The sequence below is a fragment of the Ochotona princeps genome, chromosome 2 (assembly GCF_030435755.1).
Source record: "Ochotona princeps isolate mOchPri1 chromosome 2, mOchPri1.hap1, whole genome shotgun sequence".
Lineage (NCBI taxonomy): Eukaryota > Metazoa > Chordata > Mammalia > Lagomorpha > Ochotonidae > Ochotona > Ochotona princeps.
In genome coordinates, this window is record NC_080833.1 from 41,384,759 (window position 1) to 41,409,420 (window position 24,662).

A 24,662-nucleotide genomic window follows, 5' to 3' on the forward strand; every position below is an offset into this window, starting at 1 on the left:
GTATCACTCAAGCTTGACTGCTCATGAAAATCACCTTGAAGCTGTAAGGGTCGGAGAGGTAGGCTTCTGGAAAGAGGGAAGATGGAAAGTTAACAGGTAACAATTGGTAACAGGTGGCCTATCCCTTTCTATACAATGTTTTAACTGTGACATTGAGTCTCAACCATCTCTGTGGCCCACAGGGCATCACAGGACAATGGAAAGAGTGTGAAAGGCAAGCAGGTGTGAACCCAGACCGTAATAACAGTCCTGACTTTGAATCGCAGCTGTACCATTTCCCAGTCTGTTGCTTAACTTTTCCATGTCTCAGATGCTTCATCTGTTTTGTGCCCCAACATTGTGACAATTATGAGGAAAGTGCAGGTAATGCACCTACAAAACATCGAGTTGCTGTCCAAGTAAGTTATAATTCTTAACATTTCACCATTTCCTAAGTGGGTACTTCCTCAAAATCCTTACCTATGTAGAGGGGTAACAGGAAGGAAGGGGGACAGGGCACAGAGCATCCACAGATTTTGAAGTCAGATAAGACTTTGATTAAATTCTGAGTTTTGCTACCTACCACTTGTGTTAAGTGAGCAAACTAATTCTTAGGTGTGTCAGTTTACTTGCCTGTAAAATAGGGGTAATAACAGTGCATAGCTCACAGGGCAATTGTGAAGATGAAATGAGTTCCTGAAAGCAGTGAGTGTGGGGCCAACATGATAGGCAGCACCACTGCCAGCTCACATCAGCCCTGAGGAAGGCATCACGGGCCTCATTTTGGGGAGAGTCTTTGACCTAGGTGGTTGCTGCTGTAGACTGTTACAACAAACACTGAGATGTGAAGGCTAGAGGGATTCCATCTGCTGGTCTCCAAAAGCAGGCACTCTCTCACACCCTCCACGCAATCACTGTCTGTTGTGGGGTCATCTGTGTACATGCTAATTTGTTTTGTTGTATCCTTTACCCCTCTGCTCATGTCAATCATGGCAAGAAGCCCAAGTCCTCCAGGCCCTGACTTCGGGATGCTAATTTCCATACAGCACATGACATTAACTTTTCTAACTCAGTGGTCTAACCACCACTGAGACCTTTTTCTGCGCTAAAAACTCAACTGATCACCACAAATATTCCTCTGCTTAATCTCTCCTCTGAATACTTCTTTCACCTCCTCACCATAACTGAACCAGGCTTTTCTTGAACACATGGCTTTCCCTCAGTATCTCCTTAGATCGCTAATCAGAAACTGGGGTAGATGTTGCTTCTCACACTGTCTCCAGATCACTCTTCTTCCGTCCTTCAAAACCTGAAACAAAGGACCAGCATTATGGCATAGCTGGTCAAGCCACACCTACCCGTAGCACTGGCACCCCATGGGGGTACCAGTTCATGTATTGGCTGTTGCACTTCCAATCCACTTCCCTACTAAATGGCCTGGGAAAAGCAGCAGAAGATGACCCAAGTGCCTGGGCTCCTGTCATCCACGTGGAGATCTGGATGAAGCTTCTGGCTCCTATCTTGGGCCTGGGCCAGTCCTGGCTGTTGTGTCCATCTGGAGATTGAACCAGCTAATGAAATATCCCTCTCTTAATCTGTTTCTCTTTCTCTCTCTCTGGAACTCTCTCAAAGTAAATACATAAATCTTAACAAAAAACACTAAAACAAAACACCTCCAGGTTTGAGTCTCATACCATGAGATTTTGCCACACACTAATTTCCTTCATGACTAGTCAGCAGCTGCTTCTGGCTCACTGCTACTCTTGGATTCTTGGTGATTTCAATATCCAGAGAGATGAGTCTTCCAACCAATAAGACACTCATTTCCCTGAATTCCTCTCCTCCAGGGATGCTGATCTTTAACCCTACCAGTTACTCACTCTCATAGTCATACCCAGGACCTCATCCTCACCAACAGTCATTCCCAGCCTCCCTCCAACATGCAGAGCAATACACTCTTTCCAGCCCACTTCTATTGGGCTTCCAGCTTGACCAGTCTTCATTTCCTACATCCCTCAGCATCCCACTGTGTCCTGATCTCCCTGCCCACCCAATTTAATTTCTAGGGCCAGTCATGATCATAGCTTCCCATGCACACATCCCTTGCTCCCTGGGTCCACTCTTCCTTTGTCCTAACTCATTCGGCAAAACCACACAAAGCCCTACTCTCTAGCTGTTATGTGCCTATATCTACAGAACAAAGCAAGGCTGGAGAGAAATACACAGCCATACTGTACATTCAAATATAGGAATTTGAAAGTTATGATCACTAATGTCAAGGAGAGTGTATAATGTGAATCAGCAATCATATTGCATTCCCCTAGTATATTCACTCTTCCACCTTCTTAGATGAGGTTCTCCTCTCTCCTACAATCTCTCAGCTGATGAACTCACTTCTGACTTCATCAGAAAACTGAATCCTTAAACACTTCCGCCAGCACAGGTGACTCAAAGTCGCACCTGTGCCCCAACACTCTGCTTTTTCCTGTTAATGTAGAGATGCAGTTTACCCTCCTAGCAAGGACTCACCTTGTTTTGTTGTATTCTTTACCTCTCTGCTTGTGTCAGTCATGGCAAGCAGCCCAAATCCTCCAGGCCTTCTGGTGCAGGTGATCCCATTCACTCTCACCAGCTCATGGATGTTGGTCCAACAATCCTCCTTCCTCCCATATCACACCAGTTTTGTGCTTTTGTTTCTTTGCTGATTCCTTGGTTTCTTGATCTCCACTGTATTGTTCCAGCAGCACATAAACATGCTATTTCTTTCCTATCTTAAAAATCAAAATCTATGTTTAAACATTCATTTTATATTTTATTTAAAATGCAGAGCTATCAAGAGAAAGACAAGGAGAGAAAGATCTTTCATATGCTGGTTCATTCTCTGAGCAGCCACAACAGCCAGAGCTGGGTTAATCTGAAGCCAAGAATCTGGGCTTCATGAGTCTCGCACATGAGTGCAGGACCCAAAGACTTGAGCCATCTGCTGCTGCTTTCCCAGGGCATAAGTAGGCCGCTGGATGGGAAGTGTCGTAGCTGGAACATGAAGCAATGCCCATGTAGGATGCTGGCGCAGCAGATGGAGGCTTGGCCTAACACACTACAGTGCCTAAACTCAAAACCTTTCCAACTCAATTTTTCCTTCACCTTCAGCCTCTACTCCCACGGTCTTTACAGCAAACATCCTAGAACCTACCATGTAATATTTGATACCTCTAATTTCTCTTCTCCCACTCTTACCTTCATACAAGCTCTTGTATGAAGGTTTCAAATGACTCCATGTTGCTAAGTCCAGAGGTCAATTCTCAACCTTCATATTCATAACCTAGCAACCACACTGGACATAGCTGATCTCTCCTTTCTCTGGAAAACTGTCTTCATTTGGCTGACAGCATAGCACACTCCTCTCTCAACTGTTATTTTCAATCTCTTGTTCTGATTCTGTTTCATCTTTCTTACACCTTAATGTTGGAATAACTCTGGGCTCAGCCCTCGCCTCTTCTTCCTTTTCTCACCTTCCTCCTTGTTGATCTTATTTGTTCTCATGGTTTTAAAAATCATACATATCTGGGCCCGGCGGCGTGGCCTAGCGGCTAAAGTCCTCGCCTTGAAAGCCCCGGGATCCCATATTGGGATAGTTCTAATCCCGGCAGCTCCACTTCCCATCCAGCTCCCTGCTTGTGGCCTGGGAAAGCAGTTGAGGACGGCCCAAAGCATTGGGACACTGCACCCACATGGGAGACCTGGAGGAGGTTCCTGGTTCCCGGCATCAGATCGGCGTGCACCGGCATGTTGCGGCTCACTTGGGGAGTGAATCATCGGACGGAAGATCTTCTTCTCTGTCTCTCCTCCTCTCTGTATATCTGACTTTGTAATAAAAATAATAAATCTTTTTAAAAAAATCATACATATCTGGGGCTGGTGTAGTGGCATATCAGACTAATCCCCTACTTGCAGCACCAGCATCCCATTTAGGTGCCAATTCGAGTCCTGGTTGCTCAACTTCCAAACTAAATCCCTGTGTTTGGCCCAGGAAAGCTGTGGAAGATGGCTTGGAAAGAAGCTCCTGGATTCAGAACAGCTCATCTCCGGTCATTGTGCCCATTTAGGGAGTGAACCAGTAGATGAACAATCTTCTCCCTGGCTGTCCACCTCTCTGCAAAAGTCTGCCTTTCAAATAAAAATAAATAAATCTTTAAAAAGATAGCATCCAGGTGCAAACCACTTACTAATTTATATCTGCAGCTAGGCCAGTTCTCTGTTCCCTCTCTGTCTCTACTTGGTTATCTAATAGACATCTCCAATTTAACATAACAAAACTGAGTCTACACCGTCTCCCGCAAACCCTGCTATCTCTCCAGTCTTTCCCAGCTCACAAAGATCTTCTCCAAACTTCCAAACTTTATATCCCAAACACTTTCCTTCTTTTTCCTACCACATCCAATTAAAATTTTGTCAGCAATATTTTCAACACATACATTCCCAACCAACATTCAGTTCAAGTCACCACCAGGTCTGGCCTCAATTATTGTAAATTCTAACTGGTTCCCCCTGCTTTTGCCTTTTGTTCCTATTATTGCAACAGGCATAACCTTGCCTCAGAGAAATTCTGATAAACATTAAGATGTCCTGAAAGTCCAAAATGTTCTAGAAGTAGATAGAGGTGAGAGTTCCACAATTTTGGGAATGTCCTAAAAATCACTGAACTGTACACTTAAAAAAAAAAAAAACACAGTTTGGGGGGGTGGTTGGTGCTGTGGTGCAGCATGTTAAGCCATGGCCTGCAGTGATGGCATCTCATATGGTCACTGGTTTGAATCTCAGCTGTTCCACTTCCCATCCAACTCCCTGCTAATGTACCTGGGAAAGCAGCAAAAGATGGTCCAGGAACCTGGGCCCTGTTACCCATGTGAGAGATCAGAAAGAAGCCCCCGGCTTTGGCCTGGCCTAGGCCCTGGTTGTTGCAGCCATTTCGGAAGTGAACCAGAGGTTGAAAGACCTCTTTGTCTCACCTCTTTTTCTCTGTAATTCGGCCTTTTAAATAAACAAATCTTTAAAAACAAAAGGGGGTGGAGGATCATTTTATGTTACATTAATTATACGTTGATTTTAAAAAGTTCTTATATGCAGTGTGATATCTTGGATTAGATTCCAGCATTGTAAACACACATTAACAGGAAAGAGTTGTAAAGTTTGAATAAAGTTTGCTTTTAGTTAATCATATTATACAACATTGATTTTTTAGTTTTAGCAATTTTTATAGGCATGTAATATGTTAATAGTATAAGAACTAGATAAAGAACGCACAAGAATTCTCTGAACTATCATAGCAACTTTCCTATACACTTAAAATTATCCAAAATAAATTTCTTATTTTAAAAATATAAGTGTGAGCCATGGAGTTATTTGTGTATACTAGGGCCATCAATTTGTTTCCTTGATTTTGTACCCTATCCTGCCAAACTCTCTTATGAGTTCCAATAGTCTCTTGCTTGAATCTTATGGTTCTCTTGTGTATAGGATCATGTCATCTGTGAACAGGGGTAATTTCAATTCTTCATTTCCAATTTGATTTCCTGTTTTTCTTGCCTAATAGCTCTATTGAGGACTTCCAATAGTAAGGATGTTAAATAGCAGTGGTGAAAGTGGACAACCTTGTCTAGTTCCAAATCCTAGTGGAAAAGCTTCCAGTGTTTTCCCATTTAGTATAATGCTGGCTTTGGTTTTTCCGTATATTGCTTTGATTGTGTTATAGAATGTTTCTTCTGTGCCTATCTTTCTTAGGGTTTTTAGCATGAAATGGTATTAGATTTTATCAAATGCTGTCTCTTCATCTATTGAGGTGATCATATGGTTTTTATTTTTCACTTTGTTGATGTTGTGAATCACATTTGATTTGCCTATGTTAAGCCATCCCCATATGCCAGAGATAAACTGCACCTGATCTGCGTGAATGATCTATTTGATGTATTGTTAGATTCTGTTGGCCAGTATTTTATTGGGGATTTTTGCATCTATGTTCATCAGGGATATCAGTCTGTAGTTTTTCCTCTGTTGTGTCTCTATCAGGCTTTGGTATTAAGGTGATGTTGGCTTTTTAGAAAGAGTTTGGAAGGAATGCCTCCTTTTATACTGTTTTGAATAGCTTGTGGATGATTGGAGTAAGTTCTTGAAACATTTAGTAGAATTCAGCAATGAAGCCATCCAGTCCCAGGCTTTTCTTTTTGGGGAAGACTTTAATTACTGATTCAACCTCCATCCTGGTTATAGGTCCATTTGGATTTTTAATTACTCATGATTCAATTTGGATAAATTTTATGTGTCCAAAAATCTATCCATCTCTTCTAGGTCTTTTGATTTTTTGGTGTATGGATGCTTATAATAGTTCCTGATTATTCTAAGTATGTCCAAGGTATCCATTGTTGCGTTTCCTTTTTCATGCCTGACTTTATTGATTCATACTTTCTCCATCCTTTATATATATAATATAATATAATATATATAATATTATATATATAATATAACATATAATATTTTATATATATTAGTTGGGCTAGTGGGTAATCTATTTTGTTGATTTTCTCAAAGAACCAGCTCTTTGATTCCTTGATTTTATGCATTGTTCTTTTGGTCTGTATTTGGTTTATTTCCTCCCTTATATTGATTATTTCTTCTTTTCTGTTACTCTTGGGATGGTTTTGCTGTTCTTTTTGTAGCTCCTTCAGCTATATGGTTAGCTCATTTACCTGGTGCCTTTCTAGTTTCTTAACATAGACATTAAAAAGTGAACATTTTTCTACCTTAACTGCGCCCCACAAGTTTTAGTTTGTTGTGTTTGTGCTTTCATTTGTATCAAGCAAATTTTTATTTCCTGTTTGATTTCTTCCATAACCCATTGTTCATTTAGCAGCATGTTGTTCAGTCTCCAAGTATTTGCATATCTTTCTGAGGGTATTTAGACTTGTTGATCTCCAGTTTCACCCCATGGTGGTCTGAGAAGATGCATAGTATAATTTCAATTTTTAAAAATCTTCTGAGGCTTGTTTTGTGACCTATAATGTGATCAGTTCTGGAGAAGGTACCATGTACTTGATGGAAAAAAAAAGCGTATTCTCTGTCTTGTGGATGAAAGCTTCTATAGATAGCAACACAGAGAAGAAAATCAATGAAACAGAATAGAAACCGTAGTAGGGAGCCCACATATGTGTAGCCAACTGAGCTTCAACAAGAGAACTGGAAATAACCCAGGGACAAAGTTTGCTGTCTTCAACAACTGAATATTAGCCTGCAGAAGTAAGAAGCAAGACCCCCATCTGTCACCTTATATAAAAATCAGCTCTAAATGGATCAAGGACCTAAATCTGCACCCAAAACCATCTAATTATTAGAGGAAAACATAAAAAGTACTCCACAAGATAATAGGCATTGGTAAAGACTTCTTAGAAAAGTGACCAAAAGCACAGGCAGTCAAAGACAAAATAAACACATGGAACTACATCAAACTAAGAAATTTCTGTACAGCTAAAGAAATGATAACAAGGAGTTAACTGACTGTATAGACAAAAATCTTTGTACACTATACAACAGATAGGGGGCTAATATCCAGGATCTACAAAGAGCTTCAAAAACCCAATGTCAGCAAAACAGCCCTGTCAAGAAATGAGTGAAGGAAATGAGCAGGTATTTTTCAAAGAACAAATTCAAATGGCTAATAGACATACCAAAAACTGCACAGCCTCCATAGCTTTTAGAGAAAGACAAATAAAAGCCCCAAACAGGTGCCTCCTAACTCCAGTGAGATTGGCCTACATTCAGGCCTACCTACCAACAACACCTGCTGATGTGGATGTATGGAAAAATACCCTACTCCACTGCTGGTGGGAGTGCAGGCCAAGGCAGCCATTATGGAAGTCAGTATGGAGACTGCTAGGACAACTGAAAATTGATCTAGCATATGACCCAACAATCCCACTCCTGGGAATATATCCAAAGGAAGTAGATCTGCATATGAGAAAATGATCTCCAATCCTATATTTACAGCAGCACATTCTGCAACAGCAAAAACATGGGAAAAAAACCAGATATCTGTTAAAAGAGGAATGGATAAAGAAGCTCTGGTAAATCTACTCCATGGATTATTACATAGCCATTAAAAAGACTGAAATTCTACCATTTGTAACAACATGCTCCCAACTGAAACCCATTATGATCAGTGAAATAAGCTAATTCCCAAAGGACAAATACATGTTTTCTCTGGTATAAAGGAACATTCATGCAAAATATAAGATAGCTATATAGGTAAATATGTATATACATATATTCTTATAGATAAACTATATAATGGAGACTAGCACAGTGGGAAGTGAAGTTACTTTGCAGTATGCATCTTTACTTCTGAAACTGTTAAACATACCTTGACAATAGGATACTAGACTTTATACCGTTGCCTATATCTACAAAGTCATGACAGTACAAATAAAAATAAAATAAAATAAAATACATAACTCTGGGGCAGATGTTGAGCCAAGCAGTTAAAACTGTGGTTAAGATCCAGCTTTTCCCAGAGAAAAGGCAGCTGCTTCCTTCCACATTCCTACAAATATTTTGTTCATCCCTTTAAATTGTTAAAAAATTGTATTACTTTCATTAGAGAGACAAGCAGAGCTACCATTCACTGGTTCACTTCCCAAATGGCTGCAACAACCAGGGCCAGAACCAAGAGCTGGAAATGTAATCCAGGTTCCCCACATGGGCGGTAGGAACCAGTGACTTGAACTACCACCACTGTTACCCAGGGTAAGCAGCCGTATAAAGCTGAAGTCATGAGCCGGACTAGGAATCAAACCCAGACACTCTGATGTAGGGTGTGAGAATCTTAACTGCTAGGATAAATCCTTGCTTCCTATGTTCCTTTATTACGTCACTTATATATACTACAGCTATGTATTTGTTCTCTTATGGCAGTATGTGATACATATGAGGCGAATAATACATGTTTATTGAATGAGTGAATACATAAATAACTTTTAGATTACTTCTTTTTCTGTGCCCCGGCAGCATGGCCTAGCAGCTAAGGTCCTCACCTTGAATGCACCGGGATCCCATATGGGCACCAGCCACAATTCCCATCCAGTTCCCTGCTTGTGACCTGGGAAAGCAGTTGAGGACAGCCCAAAGCCTTGGGACCCTGCACCCGTGTGGGAGACCTGGAAGAGCTACTGGCTGCTGGCTTCGGATTGGCACAGCGACAGCCGTTGCAGCTCACTTGGGGAGTGAATCATCGGACGGAAGATCTTCCTCTCTGTCTCTCCTCCTCTCTGTATATCTGACTTTGTAATGAAAATAAAAATAAACCTTTAAAAAATAATTACTTCTTTTTCTCCTCCACCAATCTGGATTGAGGAAACAGGGTTGTGACCCCAATGAATGTGTCTTGAAGGCTAAATAGCCAATCAAGATGACTGTGTACTACTAACAATCTTAGGTGGTATAGAAAAGGGCAAAAGAAAGATTGCTGGTTAATTTATTTACAAATTACAAAGTCAGCCCATGCCTGCAACTCTGATTTGACTTCCCATAGTCTTTACTGTGGCTTTAAAAATCAGATTAAACCTCCTCCAGAAGCTGGTTCCTATGGGCTTCGGAAGATGGAAGTGTCAGCATGTCTCTGGGACCACACCAGGAAACTTGTTGCCTAGAAAAATCCATTCTGATTATCATAAGAGCTGAGCACAGGATGGTGCACACAGGAGCTGTCTCCATAGCCCTGGAGCCACAGGCGCCTGTCAGCACCCCTGCCTCCCTGCTCAGCCTTCAGACTCTCTGTGCTGCCCATAAGTCCCCATAGGTCTCCAGTTTATGTTGAGGCAGCTGGATTTCACCCTTCTGAAGGAAGCAGGAGGAGGCCTCATCAGTTGTCCCTGGGTTTGTGTGTCCATCTGACTCCAGTCAAGTCTAAGCAAGCCCTACGTGCTGGAAGACAGATGATTCACCCTAGTTTTATGAGGAATAAAGCTGTCACATTACTCCCCATCTGTGACACCTGAATCTATCTCTGAATCAATTCAAAACTTGTGTGTAGAACAAGAGGGCTATTTGTGAATCTCCTAGAACCTCAATAGGACTTATTTGCTGAAGGTTCGCTTTGTGCCAGTCACTATGTCAGTGCTTCAGATAAAATATTTCTTCTACCTTATCACCAAGACAGCAAAACACAAGGAGCATTGGAGAGGCACAAGTGTTTTAGTGTCAAGGGCTTCATAGGAAAAGGTTGAAGAGAAAGAGCAGTGAGATCAGGACCAGCCCAGAAACAAGGACAGTGACTTTTAAAGTCCTGCACAAAGACAGTTTTCAAACTACAATAAAAGAATACTGGAGAGGGCAACCAGCCCACTTCCTCGTTTGTTTCAGGTAACCCCATACATATGAGACACACCTGTCTTTTAAGTCACACACGCACACACAATCCTCACTGGTGAGAGCAGAAACATGGCAGAAAGGGATCTCAATGGGATGTGGTGAAGGTCGTCAGCTAAGGTAGGCTAGATAAGTCGTGAATATAGAGTTGAGTTTGAAGCTGAGCTGCAGGTCTGGGGATGAGACCTAAGGCACAGTTCAGGGATTCCTGGACACTGAGCCCCAGTGGCTGAGATGGAGCTCTTTTCTTTAAGGTCCAGACCATAAATGAAATGAGATCCTCTTGGTGCACCCAGTGTCTGTCTTCAACTCTAGAGCAGGAAATGGATACCGTACCTCAACCCTTCCACAATGTCTGACCCAGAATGAGCACCAGAGAAATGGCTACTGAATGAATAGTGAAGTTTACCCTTTGGCTCTACATAGGTAACTTGACATTTCTGAATTGAACCACCTATTCCTATGGGGAGGTAACTACCTCCTTAAGGTAGAGGGAAAGTGTGGAAGATGTAAACTCCACGCAAGAAGAATCTGCATGGCTGATGACATCCTCACAGTTGCTACCTGAGGCTTCGCAGTTATCATGGACTTTCCCTTCCATTTCTTCACTCAACCTTCACAACAACCCATGTGGCAAGGAGATGATTTATTTGATAGCTGGGTAAACAGCCTCATGGGAAAGATCACACAACAACAGCAGGATAGAGACAGGGTTAGAACTCAGAACTCCAGGAATCCTAGGTTCACTCAGTACCCTCCAGATCAACACTAGAACTGACAGCCCATGCAATGAGGAAGATGGTGGAAGCCCCCCACCCCCGCTCTTCTCTTCCCATGGGTCTCTAGGAGTTGCCTGGCAACCAGTACTCTGCAGCCAGTGGCCACTAGTTGGTTCTGTTGCTGTGGAGCTTCCAAGTCTCCCTTTGCTCATGTGTGCACATGCTCTCACTGCCTTTTAATGAGACTTCTCCCATAACCCCACCTCCTCAGCATGAATTCTTTCTCTGATCCACAGTAATTAACCCCTTGAGAAACGAAGGGTGCTCTCAGAGACCTCAGAGGTGAGGAGCCCCAGGGAACAGGGCACTCCCAATGCCCTTATCACCTGGCAGTCCCTGGAGACAACACACACCCCTGGTGGGTGGTCCAGCTCAGCACTGCTCCTAACCTCCTCTTTTTCACTCACTACCTTCCACCTTGATGTTGATTTTCAGAAATTCCCCAAGAGATCTAACCAGGTAGAGGAATCTAGCTGAACTCTCCCCGACTCCCCCTATTTTGCAGGTGAGTCACTGGATATTGTTCCAACATCCCTGGAGCCTTGGAAATGGGGCCCACTGACCCATTGCTTGTGGACCAGGAGGCAGCCAGGAAGGAACCTAGTCTTAATTACATTGCTAATGCATGCCAGGCACAATAATATCACCTCTCACTAAAACAGTACATCTTTCAGAGTTAAAGATATGATCTATTCATAGAAGCAATGTGACTTGTGGCCAGCGCGAGAACTCAAGTGGCTAATCCTCCACCTTTAAGTGCCGACATCCCAAATGTGTGCCAGTTCATGTCCCAGCTCTTCCACTGTTGATCCAGCTCCCTGCTTGTAGCATGGGAAAGTACAGAAGGATGGCCCAAAGCTTTGGGACCCTGCACCCATGTGGCATACTGGAGAGGGCTCCTGGCTTTGGATTAGCTCAACTCTGGCCACTGTGGCCATTTGGAGACTAAACTAGTGGATAGAAGATCTTTCTCTCTGTGTGTCTCCTTCTCTCCATAAATCTGCCTTTACAATTTTATATATATATATATATATATGAAGCAATGTGACTTACCAAAGCTCACTTACTGCAGAGCTTTCACATGCAGATTCAGATACATAAGTAAATACTTATATATGTTACTCATTTCTTTTATGATCAATTGTTGATCAAACTCTACAAAATCGAATCCTAAATCTCCCATTACCAATCATGACCTCATTTTTGTCAGTCTTGGTGTTATGGACTGAATGTCTGTGCCCTCCACACTCTAATTCATATATTGAAACTCTCAGTGTGGCTAAAAAAGTTACCAAGATTAAACGAAGTCCTATGGCAAGGCACTGATTTGACAGGGCTGGTGCCATTATAAAGAGAAACACCAAAGAATTCACACACTCTTTCTCCTGTGCCCCTGCATGATGCGAAGGCCATGTGAACATGCAGTGAGAAGATGGCTGTCTGCAATCCAAGAGGTGAGCCTTCACCTGACATCAGCCCTACTTGCCCCTTGACTTTGCATTGCTAGCCCCCAGAACCATGAGATGCAAGCTGTGATTGTCTGAGTCACCTCGTCTGTGGTATTTGCTATAGCAGACCACACAGACACATATAAGGATACTTCAAAAAGTTCACAGAAAATGGAACTAAAATTAAGTTTATTTTGATGCTAAAATTAAAAAAACTCATATATAATTGTTTTCACAATACAAATTTTTCCAAAACTTGTTGAAAATTCCTCATGCATAAGTCTAGGCTTATATAACTTACCCAAACCACTAGTCTTGTCTCTTCCTTTAAAAAAAAAACTGTTTGGGCCCGGCGGCATGGCCTAGCAGCTAAAGTCCTCGCCTTGAAAGCCCCGGGATCCCATATGGGCGCCGGTTCTAATCCCAGCAGCTCCACTTCCCATCCAGCTCCCTGCCTGTGGCCTGGGAAAGCAGTCGAGGATGGCCCAAAGCTTTGGGACCCTGCACCCGCGTGGGAGACCCGGAAGAGGTTCCAGGTTCCCAGCTTCGGATCAGCGCAGCACCGGCCTGTTGCAGCTCACTTGGGGAGTGAATCATCGGATGGAAGATCTTCCTCTCTGTCTCTCCTCCTCTCTGTATATCTGACTTTGTAATAAAAATAAATCTTTAAAAAAAAAACAAACTGTTTATTAGGCAAAATGATAGAGGGAGAGACAGAGAAAGAGATCTTCCATCTGCTGGTTCAATCCCCAAATGGCCACAATGAGGTCTCTCATGTGGGTGCAGGGGCCCAAACACCAGGGCCATCTTCAACTGCTTGCTCAGGCACATTAACAAGCAGGGAACTGGCTCAGAAGCAGAGCAGCTGAGACTCTTAACTGGCACTCTGATAGGGATGCTACCATCACGAGCAATAATTTAATGAGTACAGTTGATATACTAAAAGTATACAAATATAATGTACACATGTGATGAACTTGAGTACTTTGCCTCATTTCAATCTATCAGGGATTTTTAATGCAGATCTGAGGTCCAGTGCAATGGCTCAGTGGCTAAATCCTCGCCTTGCATATGTCAGGATCCCATATGAGCACCGGTTCATGTCCCGGTTAATCCACTTCCCATCCAGTTCCCTGCTAGTGGCCTGGGAATGCAGTAGAGGATGGTACAAGGCCTTGGGACCCTGCACCTGTGTGAGAGACCCAGAGGAAGCTGCTGGCTCCTGGCTTCGGATTGGCTCAGCTCCAGCAATTGCAGCGACTTGGGAGAGTGAACCAGTGGATGGTAGATTTTTCTCTCTGTACCTCCTTCTGTATGTAGATCTGCCTTTCCAACAAAAATAAAAAAAAAATCTTTTTTTAAAATGCAGGCCTGGCTTTGTGAAAATTTTTCATTGCTTTTCAAGGTCTATGATAGTGGTTTCCAGACTTATATCCAATTATGTAAAAAAAAATTTAGATACAGCACACACAATCTATGTATATTTACTTAGATTTTATATATACACTTCCATACAGCAAGGATGTTAAAATAGGTAAAAATGAAATAAGCAGTATTTAAATGTTTAAATGTTAATGTTTTGTGAACAATACAGAAAAGCTTATTTTGAGTACATAAAAGACCACATATATCCACATTAAAAACACTTTGTCAATTTTTTTAGCAAAAGCAATATGATTAACTAAGTCAGATCTAGTTGGATCATTATTGATTTCACCTTGAAGTGTGGCTGACAATGAATTTGTGCTGAGAGTTGGGAAAAAAAATCAGTTCAGCTATTTTACAATGCTCACTTGGTTTCACTATGATTAATATAGTCTGCAACCAGAAGGTCCTTTACAGGACTTACTGAAAGCCACATAGCCACTGTGAGTTTTCATTTACCTAAAACTAAGCAATATAATCCACAAATGCCAGGCGCAGGAAGACTCCAAAAACTCACAATAGGCTGAAGATATTTGTGTCGCTCTACATAGTAAATATTAGCTAAAATTATTTTGTATTCATTAATAACAACAGCTCTGATAATTTCCTCAGTTCCCTGTGGAGTCATTAGGTATATACGTTGTGTGGGTAATAACAGGATTCTTGTCTGTTGATATAAGGTCTCCCTGACACTCCTGTCTGATGCCTGTGGCCTCTCTGGCAAACTTCCCTCTCAGCAATCCCTCTCCCCATTTCTTCACAGCCCTGGTGCAGCTTCACTGCATTGCTCACTGTGCCCCAGATACTGGATTCTCACATCCTTCTGTGCATTGCTGCAAAGGTGATGTCACACAACACAAGCGAAAGCACTTGGCACCTGCTAGGTGAACAAATGTTGTTTCAGCTCATCCTGATAGCAAAATTACATCAGTGGTTCTACAGCTTTAGCCTACTTCAGAACCACTTGGAAAACTTGATACCACACAGATTGTTGGGCCCTACTCCCAGAGTTTCTAATTCAGTAGATCTGAGGTGGGACATAAGAATTCATGATTTGCAGCCAGCGCAGTGGCTCAACTGGCTTATCCCCCGCCTTCAAGTGCCGGGACCATATGGGCACCCGTTCATGTGCCGGCAGCTCCACTTCCCATCCAGCTCTTTGCTTATGGCCTCAGAAAGCAGTAGAGAATGGCCCAGGTCCTTGGGGCCCTTTACCCACATAAGAAACCTAGAGGAGGTTCCTGGCTCCTGGCTTCAGATTGGCTCAGCTCCAACTATTGTGGCCATTTGTAGGCACTGGATGGAAGATTTCCCTTTCTGTCTCTCCATAAATCTGCCATTCCAAGAGAAATTAAGTAACTCTTCAAAAAATCATGTTTCGAACAAATTCCCAAGTGACGCTGCTGTTCTGGAGACTACACTACAGGAATCAACAAACTAAAGGATCTTGCTCTCTTAATAAAGAGCAAAGGAACAAAATGAACATTTATATCTATAGAAATTAATAATTAACATGATCATAAGACCTCAACTGCATACTGTACAGAAAAAGAGGAATTAGAAGATTTGAAGTTGAATCCTACTATATAGCCATCTGGTTGACCTAAAAGTGAATTTGAGTCTGTTTTGTGAAACAGAGGGATGTGAAAAATAGTATCCCTTAAGCTATTTGGCCTAGTGTCTAGACACCACTTGGAACACTCACATTCCATATCATTTGGTATGCCTGGGATTGAGTTTCCAGCTCTATTTTCAATTGCAGATTCCTGCTAATTCACACCCGGGGAGGTGTGCATTCAGATGATGACTCAACTAATTGGGTTCCTGTCACCTACATAGGAACCTAGATTGAGTTCTTGGCTTCTTCCAAGGCCATCACAGGCATTTGGGAAGTAAACCATCAGGCAGGAGATCTCTGTCTCTCCATCTCTGTCTTTCTGGAATCTCAAATAAATAAAGTAGTATCCACCTCTTAGAGTTAATAGTGAGATGTAAATATATGAGGCATATGAGTGGGCATTTAGCTTAGTAGGTAAGACACGCACACTCCATACTGGTATACCTGAATTTGAGACCTGGCTCCAGCTCCTGATTCCAGCTTCTTGCTGATGCACAGCTTAGGAGGCTGCAGGAAATGCTCAAGTAACTAGATTCCTGCCACCCATATGGGAGACCTGGATTCACTGTGTTCCCATCCCAGCTTCAGCTTCAGCCTCAGCCCAGCCAAAGCTGTTGTAGGTGTTAGGGGAGTAAATCATACATAGGAGCTCACTCTCTGTCACCCTCTATCTGTCTCGGTCTCTGTCTCTGTCTCTCTCCATCTCAAAACTGTCCTAATGAAATATATGCACAATCTGTTAATGTGAATTTAATAAGTAGAATGGGTAGAAAATAAACACTATTTTTGAATACTTTACATCACAAATTTTCAAAATATACAAAGCCAGTCAGTACAAATTCATTATTGAAAGGCGTATAATTCTACATGTTCTGATATTATCCAAAAAGTGGACATATTTTGTTAGCATTAATGAAAAATACCAATAATAGTAGTTGTGCTGGTTGATTTCCAAGACAGTCCCTTTTGGTCCTTTCCTCTCAGTATTTCTTTCTTTTTTTTTTTTTTTAAGATTTATTTATTTTATTACAAAGTCAGATAATACAGAGAGGAGGAGAGACAGAGAGGAAGATCTTCTGTCCGATGATTCACTACCCAAGTGAGCCGCAACGGCCGGTACGCCGATCCGAAGCTGGGAACCAGGAACCTCTTCCGGGTCTCCCACACGGGTGCAGGGTCCCAAAGCTTTGGGCCGTCCTCGACTGCCCTCCCAGGCCACAGGCAGGGAGCTGGATGGGAAATGGAGCTGCTGGGATTAGAACCGGCACCCATATGGGATCCCAGGGCGTTCAAGGCGAGGACTTTAGCTGCTAGGCCACGCCGCCGGGCCCTCCTCTCAGTATTTCCATCTTGGTAGAGTTGCTTACCACATGGAGTCAGTAACCAACAGGACATCCCAAAGCTAAGTCATAAGAAAAGCTGCTGTTTCCTTTCTGGTTTTCCTAGGTTTCTCATTCTGTGGAAAGCTATCTACCTTGTGGTGAAGACTAAGAAGTCCAAATGAGAAAGAAATAAAACTTTCTGCTAACAGCCAGCACATCTTTAAGATGACTGAAACCCATGCCAACCTTTGGGTGACCCAAGCCAAGTCACTCCTAAATGTCAACCCAGAAACTGCAAAATAATAAACTATTATTGTTGTTTTATACCATCAAGTCTTGAAGTCATTGACAATGCAGCAATAGATTATTTATATGGTAGCTAACATTTACTGTGTCTTGGGAAAGGTGTTAAACATCCAAAAGCCCTACGAAAAGACACTATAATTCTCAAAGAATCGGGCTGGACTGCAAACACACATTGGTTCATGTGGAAGACAGGGGTGGAAACAGAACTGACCCAGCAATTGCAACCACCAGCTGATTGGGGCGATAGACTGTACCGGGCCCTATACTTGCAAGTACATACAAGAATCTGTTCTGGGTCACCTCAGATAGTTTCTTTTGGGATCTTCCCAATCAAACTGCAGGACTCAGAACCCTAACCATGAAGAGAAGTACAGATTCCATGGTCTGCCATGGAGTGCAGTGCCAGAGCCAAGCCTCCTAAGAAGCTCAGACAGAGCAGTGGGGAGCATAACTAGATGCACATGGAGGATATGGCAGTCTATTGGAATCTGCAGAGGATACCTGGCACCACAACAGGGAACAGAACAAATCAATCAACTACCCCAGCTGTATGTTGGCAGTGAAAAGCTGGGCAAACAGACTCTAAGGTGGACTATGTCGAACAGAGGATTCTCCAGCGACCTCATTGTGCTTGGAATGGTGAGACTGGCAGCAATTCATAACTGTTGAACTATCAAAACCACTTGAGAAGACCCTTGGAGCATGCCCCACATCAGGGACCTCGGATGGGTGGGAGACTGGGTGGGGCTTTTGCCTTTATTTCTCCCTTTACCCCAGATACAGGGAAAAGATGTGGAAATAATAATCTTACCCACCTTCCTATAGCCCTTGAACCTTTGTGCCCTAATTAACTGTGTAAAGATTGTCAAAAATAAAGAAACACACACACACACACACACACACACCCATAAGTCCTATGAAATAGACACTATAGTTCTCAAAGAAGGCCCAGGGATGGGGGGCATTGTGGCACAGTAAGTTCGGTTGCCACTTAACATGGCCAAATCTCATATGGAAATGCCTAATTCAAGTCTCAGTTACTCTGTACTTCCAATCCAACTTTCTGTTCATGTGTTTGGGAGGCAGAAGATTACGGTTTAGTTCCTGGCTCCCAGTTTCAGCATGGCCTAACCCCGACTTTTGTGGGCACTTGGGGAGTAAAATGATGAATAAAAGATTGAGTTCTCTTTCTTTTTTTCTCTCTCCACCCCAACCTCTTCACTCCTCCTTAAAAGTTTTTAAAAAGAAAAAAAGATTTATTTGTCTGAAAGGCAGAGAGATGCGGCGGTGGGAGAGAGAGGAGGGGATAGAGAGAGGGAGAGAGAGAGAGATCTTCTGCTAGCTCACCAAATGGCCTCAAAGCCAGAGCTGGGTGAGGCTAAAGCCAGGAACTAGGAACTCCATCTGGGTCTCCCAAGTGGAAATAGGGGCCCAAGCATATAGACCATCTCTCACTGCCTTCCCAGGCCCATAAGCAGGGAACTGGAGTGGAAGTGGAGTAACACTCACATGGAATGCCAGTATTGCACGTGGCAGCTTAACTCACTGCACCACAACATCAGTGTCTCTACCTTTCAAATAGATAAATAAACCTTTTAAAGGGAAGAGCACAGTCTGGAAGAGGAAGGTGAAGTAATTTACCCAAGTGACCCTAACTAGAAAGTGCCAGATACAGAAATATGAACCCAGGTGTCTAATCCCAAAGCCCAGTTTCTTGGTCACTCATTCATATAATTCAGAGTAAAGCCTCCTGAACAGCTCAGCAGAGGAGAGAAAATGTGTAGAAAACCAGTGTAGGGCAACTCAGGATCCAGAGGTGAAATAGTGGTAGTGCTGATGATGTAAGATCCGGAAGTTCCAACCTGGCCTCACCTCTCAGCTGCTGCACCAGCAGACCAGTCACCTTCAGGACTCACCCATGATGCCCAGGACTCACCCAAATCTGCAGCTTCACTCGCTTCTCCTGACGATAGACCGTCTTCACCTTGAAGTCAATGCCCACAGTGCTGACAAAGGCTGGAGTAAAGGTGTCGTCAGCATAGCGGAAGAGGAAGGAGGTCTTGCCTACACTGCTGTTTCCGATGATGAGCAGTTTGAACATGTAGTCAAAATTCTGGTCAGAGGCATCTTTGCCTCCAGTTTTACCATCAGTCACTGACGCCATCTGCAAGAGAGATCTGTGGTCACTCAGGAACCACACTTGTAGTATCATCCTGAGTCACCAACCTTCCAGCCATACACTCAATCCCCACCCCACTATCCAGAAGAAATGCACATTGATCAGCATCACTCCAGGACTGCACCTGCCCCAAATGTTAGCTCAGGACAATGGGTGGAACCCAGTTCCTCCCACTCATTCCTTCAGCAAATATTGACAGAGCATGTGGCTGTGGGTCAAGCCCTGTGCTGGGCATGGAGAGGACAAATATGAATCAGACATGGTGTCTGACCTCTGAGTGTTCACAGACAGGAATAAAAGAGCAGGTAAATACAGATTAACAAAGTAACAGGTAAGCAATAAGACCAGGGAAGTCCTAGTTGTGGAAGACTCTGGGAAGCATCTCCTTCAACCGGAGGCATGAAAGACAAGGAAAATCTCAGGCAGCAGGTAGTTGCTGAGCCAAATTTGTTGTTGTTGTCGTTTAGGAAAAAAATCCCCAAACAGCAAATGCACAAACATTTCAGGAAGGGCTCAGTTAGGGCTTTATTCTCCCTGCTTTCAAGAACTTTTACGCAAATGCCAGCATTGTGGTTGATTCAGGGGGTAAGCCACCACCTGCAATGTTGGCATCACATACTGGGGTCAGTTCAAGTCCTAACTATTCTGCTGTTGATCCAGCTCCCTGCTAGCATGCCTGGAGAAGCAGCAGCAAACAGCCCAAGTGCTTGGACCCTGCCGCCCACATAGGGGACCCAGATTAATTTCCTGAATCCTGGCTTCAACATATAGAAACTGAAGCCCCAGCCACTGTGACCATTTGGAGAGTGAACCAACAGTGAAAGAATACTCTCTGCCTTTCAGATAAATATTTTAAGTTGCTACTTTTTATTTGAAAGGCAGAGTTTCAGAAAGAAAAAGAGAGAGAAAGAGATCTTCCATTTGCTGGTTCACTTCCCAAATGTTTGCAATGGAGCTGAGCTGATCTGAAATCAGGAGCCAGGAACTTCTTCCAGGTCTTTCATGTAGGTGCAAGGCCCAAGGACCTGCTGCTTTCTCAGGTGATAAACAGAGAGCTGGATCAGAAGTGGAGCAGCCAGAACATGAACCTGTGCCTATACGGGGTACCAGAGCTACATGGAGGAGAATTAACCTGTTGAGCCACCGCACCAGCCCCCCAAATAAATACATCTTTAAAAAATTGTATATGGCTTCTCCATAGCTCTAAAGATCAAGCCCAAACTGCTCAGCTTGACAAAGAACCAATTAGCCAAACTAGCCATCTACCCAAACTATCCACTAATCAAAGCATCAATTAAGTTTGGCCCAACCCTTCTCTTCTTTGACCTGTGATATCATTAGATCAAAGCACACACTTCATTCCACAAATGTCCTATTATTTCTTGCCTTTGTCGATTCGTACATGTATTCCTTCTGACCAGAATGCTCTTTTCCACCTAACATACCCCTGGCCAACCTTACAGGCCCATAGCAGGTGCCTCCCTCCCTGTGCCTTGCACACACTCCTGCTGCTGTGCTCCCAGAACACTCTCACGGCACGCATGTCATTTCTGAACTGTTTACTATTCTGGTTCCTCATTTAGACTGAGCATCTGGGACTTAATGTGCTTCATTTCTGCATGCTTGGCTTCTTGTATAAACCCAAGCACATAACAGCTCTCAGTAACTGTGCGTGGAATTAATAATAAAAGTTACCTCATCACTCTGGGGCCCCAATCTCCCATCTGGGAAAAGGGGAGAACAATTTCTGCTCTGCTTTTCCCACAGGGCTCCTATTGGACTCAAACAAGATAACAATGATTGAGACTTACACACTGGTAAGTTCACAGAGGTATGAACATAAACTCTTAGTATTCCAAATCCTTCCAAGCCCAGATCCTTTATTTGTGCATGCATTCATTCATTCTCTATTGATTATGTGCCAGCACTTCCTTCCAAGACTAGAGTTCTCTTGCACCTGTCAGCATCCTCCCCTCTCCTAGGACACTCTGAACCCAGCGCTCAGCCACATGGTTCCATCTTGGAAGCCTCAGCCACCCTCCTTCTCCACCTGAAACCTCTTCTTGTGCTCAGCACGGAGTGCTCAGATGCACTCGGTGAAGAGTCACAGCAAGTGGAAAGACAGTCCTGATGGGAGATTATGTCCACATTGTAACTCTCCTTACAATGTCTCGCCTTTGGGGTCCAGCATTGTGGTGTAACAGGTTGAGCCACTGCCTACAATGCCTGCAACCCATGTGGGATGCTCCACTTCCAACCCAGCTCCCTGTGGATGTGCCTGGGAAAGCAGTGGAGGATGGGCTTTGGCATACACATGAGAGAGCTGGAAGAAGCTCCCAGCTTCAACCTGGCACAGTCCTAGCAGGTGCTACCACTTAGTGAACCAACATGAAACAACAGATATAAGATCTTTCCATTTCTCCCTCTCTCTTTCTATGTAACTATGCTTTTCAAACTAAAACAATCTTTGGAAAAAAAGAAAGAAACTTAAAAAAAGAAGAAGAAATTGGATTTCTGTCACCCATATGGGAAAAACAAAATTAAAAATTAAAAAGGGGGCCAGCATAGTGGCTCAGCAAATTCTCTTTCTGTGGGTACCAGCATCCCATATTGGCACCAGTTCGTGTCCTGGCTGTTCCACTTCTGATCCAGCTTCTTGTTTACGACCTGGGAAAACAGCAGAGGATGGCCTAGGTCTTTGTTCTCCTCCACCCATGGGAAGAACCCAGAGGAAGCTCCTGGCTTTAGATCGGCTCATCTCTGGTTGTAAACCATTTGGGGAGTGAAGCAAGCAGATCTCTCTTTCACTCTCTTTCTCTCTCCTTCTCTCTACAAATCTGCCTTTAAAATAAAAATAAATTTTTCTGGGGGGAAAAAAAGCATCTTTTTTCCCAAAGGAAGAGTAAAATTGGTGGATTTGGCTGTATGGGCCTCTCAGTGAGCTGCAAGAACAAGAGACTGATGCTTGCAGAAGCTTTAAAGCCCTCTTGAAGAAAAGCCAGACAAACACACATAACTACTAGCCATCCTTTAGCAAAACCTCCTTGAATTAATCTATCACTTCAAGCCTCCCGTGGCCTCTGCTCTACCCTCTCTGCTCCCAGCCCTAAGCCTTCACCACAGATCCCCAGCCCCATGCTTGTGTTTTGTAAACTTCTGCCTTGGATAAGGGATCCTATGCAGATGTGAAACATATCCAGGATATGGGGAAACTAAAGCAGCATAGCATCTACACACAGAAACAAAATGAGGTTGGAGGGGAGAATGCCATGGTCTGCTAAAATGTCTTATCTATAACTTTAACACATAGTTTACTAGCTAAGATCATCCGCATAGAATGTGTGTTGTCACTTGGAAAAAGCACTTAAAATAATCCAAAAATATTACAAAAGTGCTTTTTAAACTCTTAATAAAATTTTAGTTATCTATATTTTATTATAGCCTATAGATGAATCATATGACTAATTCCTTAATGTTGTGTCTTCCTAAAAAATGTTTTCCTAGTATTATTTACCATAAATTAAACCACAGTAAACATGTCTCTTAAAAATGTATTTATTTGGGCCCGGCGGCTTGGCCTAGCGGCTAAAGTCCTCGCCTTGAAAGCCCCGGGATCCCATATGGGCGCCGGTTCTAGTCCCGGCAGCTCCACTTCCCATCCAGCTCCCTGCCTGTGGCCTGGGAAAGCAGTCGAGGATGGCCCAAAGCTTTGGGACCCTGCACCCGCGTGGGAGACCCGGAAGAGGTTCCTGGTTCCCGGCTTCGGATCGGCGCGCACCGGCCCGTTGCGGCTCACTTGGGGAGTGAAACATCGGATGGAAGATCTTCCTCTCTGTCTCTCCTCCTCTCTGTATATCCGGCTTTCCAATAACAATAAAAAAAAAAAATCTAAAAAAAAGTATTTATTTATTTTACTTGAAAGTCAAAGTTATACATAGAGAGAGAGATGAAGAGACAAAGTCTTCCACCCACCAATTCACTCCCCAAAAGGTTGTAACACTCAGAGCTGAGCTGATGTGAAACTGAAAGCCAGGAACTTCTGAATCTCCCATGCAGATGCACCAGCTTAAGGATTTGAGTCATCCACCTCTCCTTTCCCAGGCCATGAAAACAGAGAGCTGCATTAGAAGTCCAACTGGGACATGAACTGGTGCCCACATTGGGATGCCAGCACTGCAGAGGACTGGTTTGCTATGCCATTATGACAGCTCCTGAACATTTCTTTACATAAATTTTACTCACTTTTCTATTTTTCCTAGGAGAGATGTCTAGAAGAAATCTAGAAGAGAAATTTATGTTCAAAGGGTATAACTTTACTATGATACAGATTTGGATCCTTATCTGCACATCAATTCCATTGTTTTATGTTATCCTCTAAATAATTCTGAGAAGTAAAGTTGGACGAATGGGGATTGTGATTACCATTTGATCAAAAAGACAATTGCAGCCCAAAAATTAAGAGGACTGACCCAATTCTCCCAGCTATCAACTAGATTACACTGTTACAGGAAAGTCTGAAGTCTAAAATCTCCTGCTTAGCTGAAGTCTTGGGCAATCACACCATCTCTATAAGACAGAGCATTTTTATCTTAGAGAAAATATCCTCTACGTCACAGAGCTATGGAACAAATAGAATGAGTGCCATCACATGTAAACAACCTGGCACAGCTGCTTGGCCCGTGGGAGATACTCAATAAGTATTATCTCACTGGCCCCTTTTGTTCATTCTTGCAGTAAAATATTGTTCAACATCTCCTTCCTAATTTAGGCTGTGTTATTTGTGCTGGTTTTGCACTGAACTCTGCCTCTCTTTCTAGATCTTGACATGCTCATTCATCCTAATACCCATCAATGCTTGACCTATAATAAATCTTTAGGGAACAGGATTTCTTTCAATAAATACGTATTGAACATTTTTCCATGTGCCAGACTATCGATGTAAACATCACATTACTGGACTTCATTTTTCTGAGGAAGCCAGTTTGACACTCTTAGACTTCCAGAATTAAAGGGGAGTTGGGCATGGCAGCTTTATCATATCCAAAGTCAGGGGACTGGTTGCAGCCCCCTGTGAATGTGGGCAACTTCCATGTGTGCCTTATCTGATAACACCTACTTCAGAAGGCTACTACGAATTTTAGATGTTAATTTATCTATTTATTTTTACTTGAAAGGCAGAAATAGTTGATCTGC

General features: G+C 43.0%; 1 protein-coding gene across 1 annotated transcript in view; it reads right to left on the reverse strand.

Annotated features, from left to right (window-relative positions):
- RAB3B (RAB3B, member RAS oncogene family) overlaps positions 1–24,662 on the reverse strand; it is a 68,019-nt gene that overhangs the window by 36,601 nt on the left and 6,756 nt on the right. Inside the window, exon 2 of the mRNA XM_012928014.2 lies at positions 19,227–19,454. Coding sequence (XP_012783468.1) covers positions 19,227–19,454 — 228 coding nt within the window. The remainder of the gene's footprint in view (positions 1–19,226; positions 19,455–24,662) is intronic.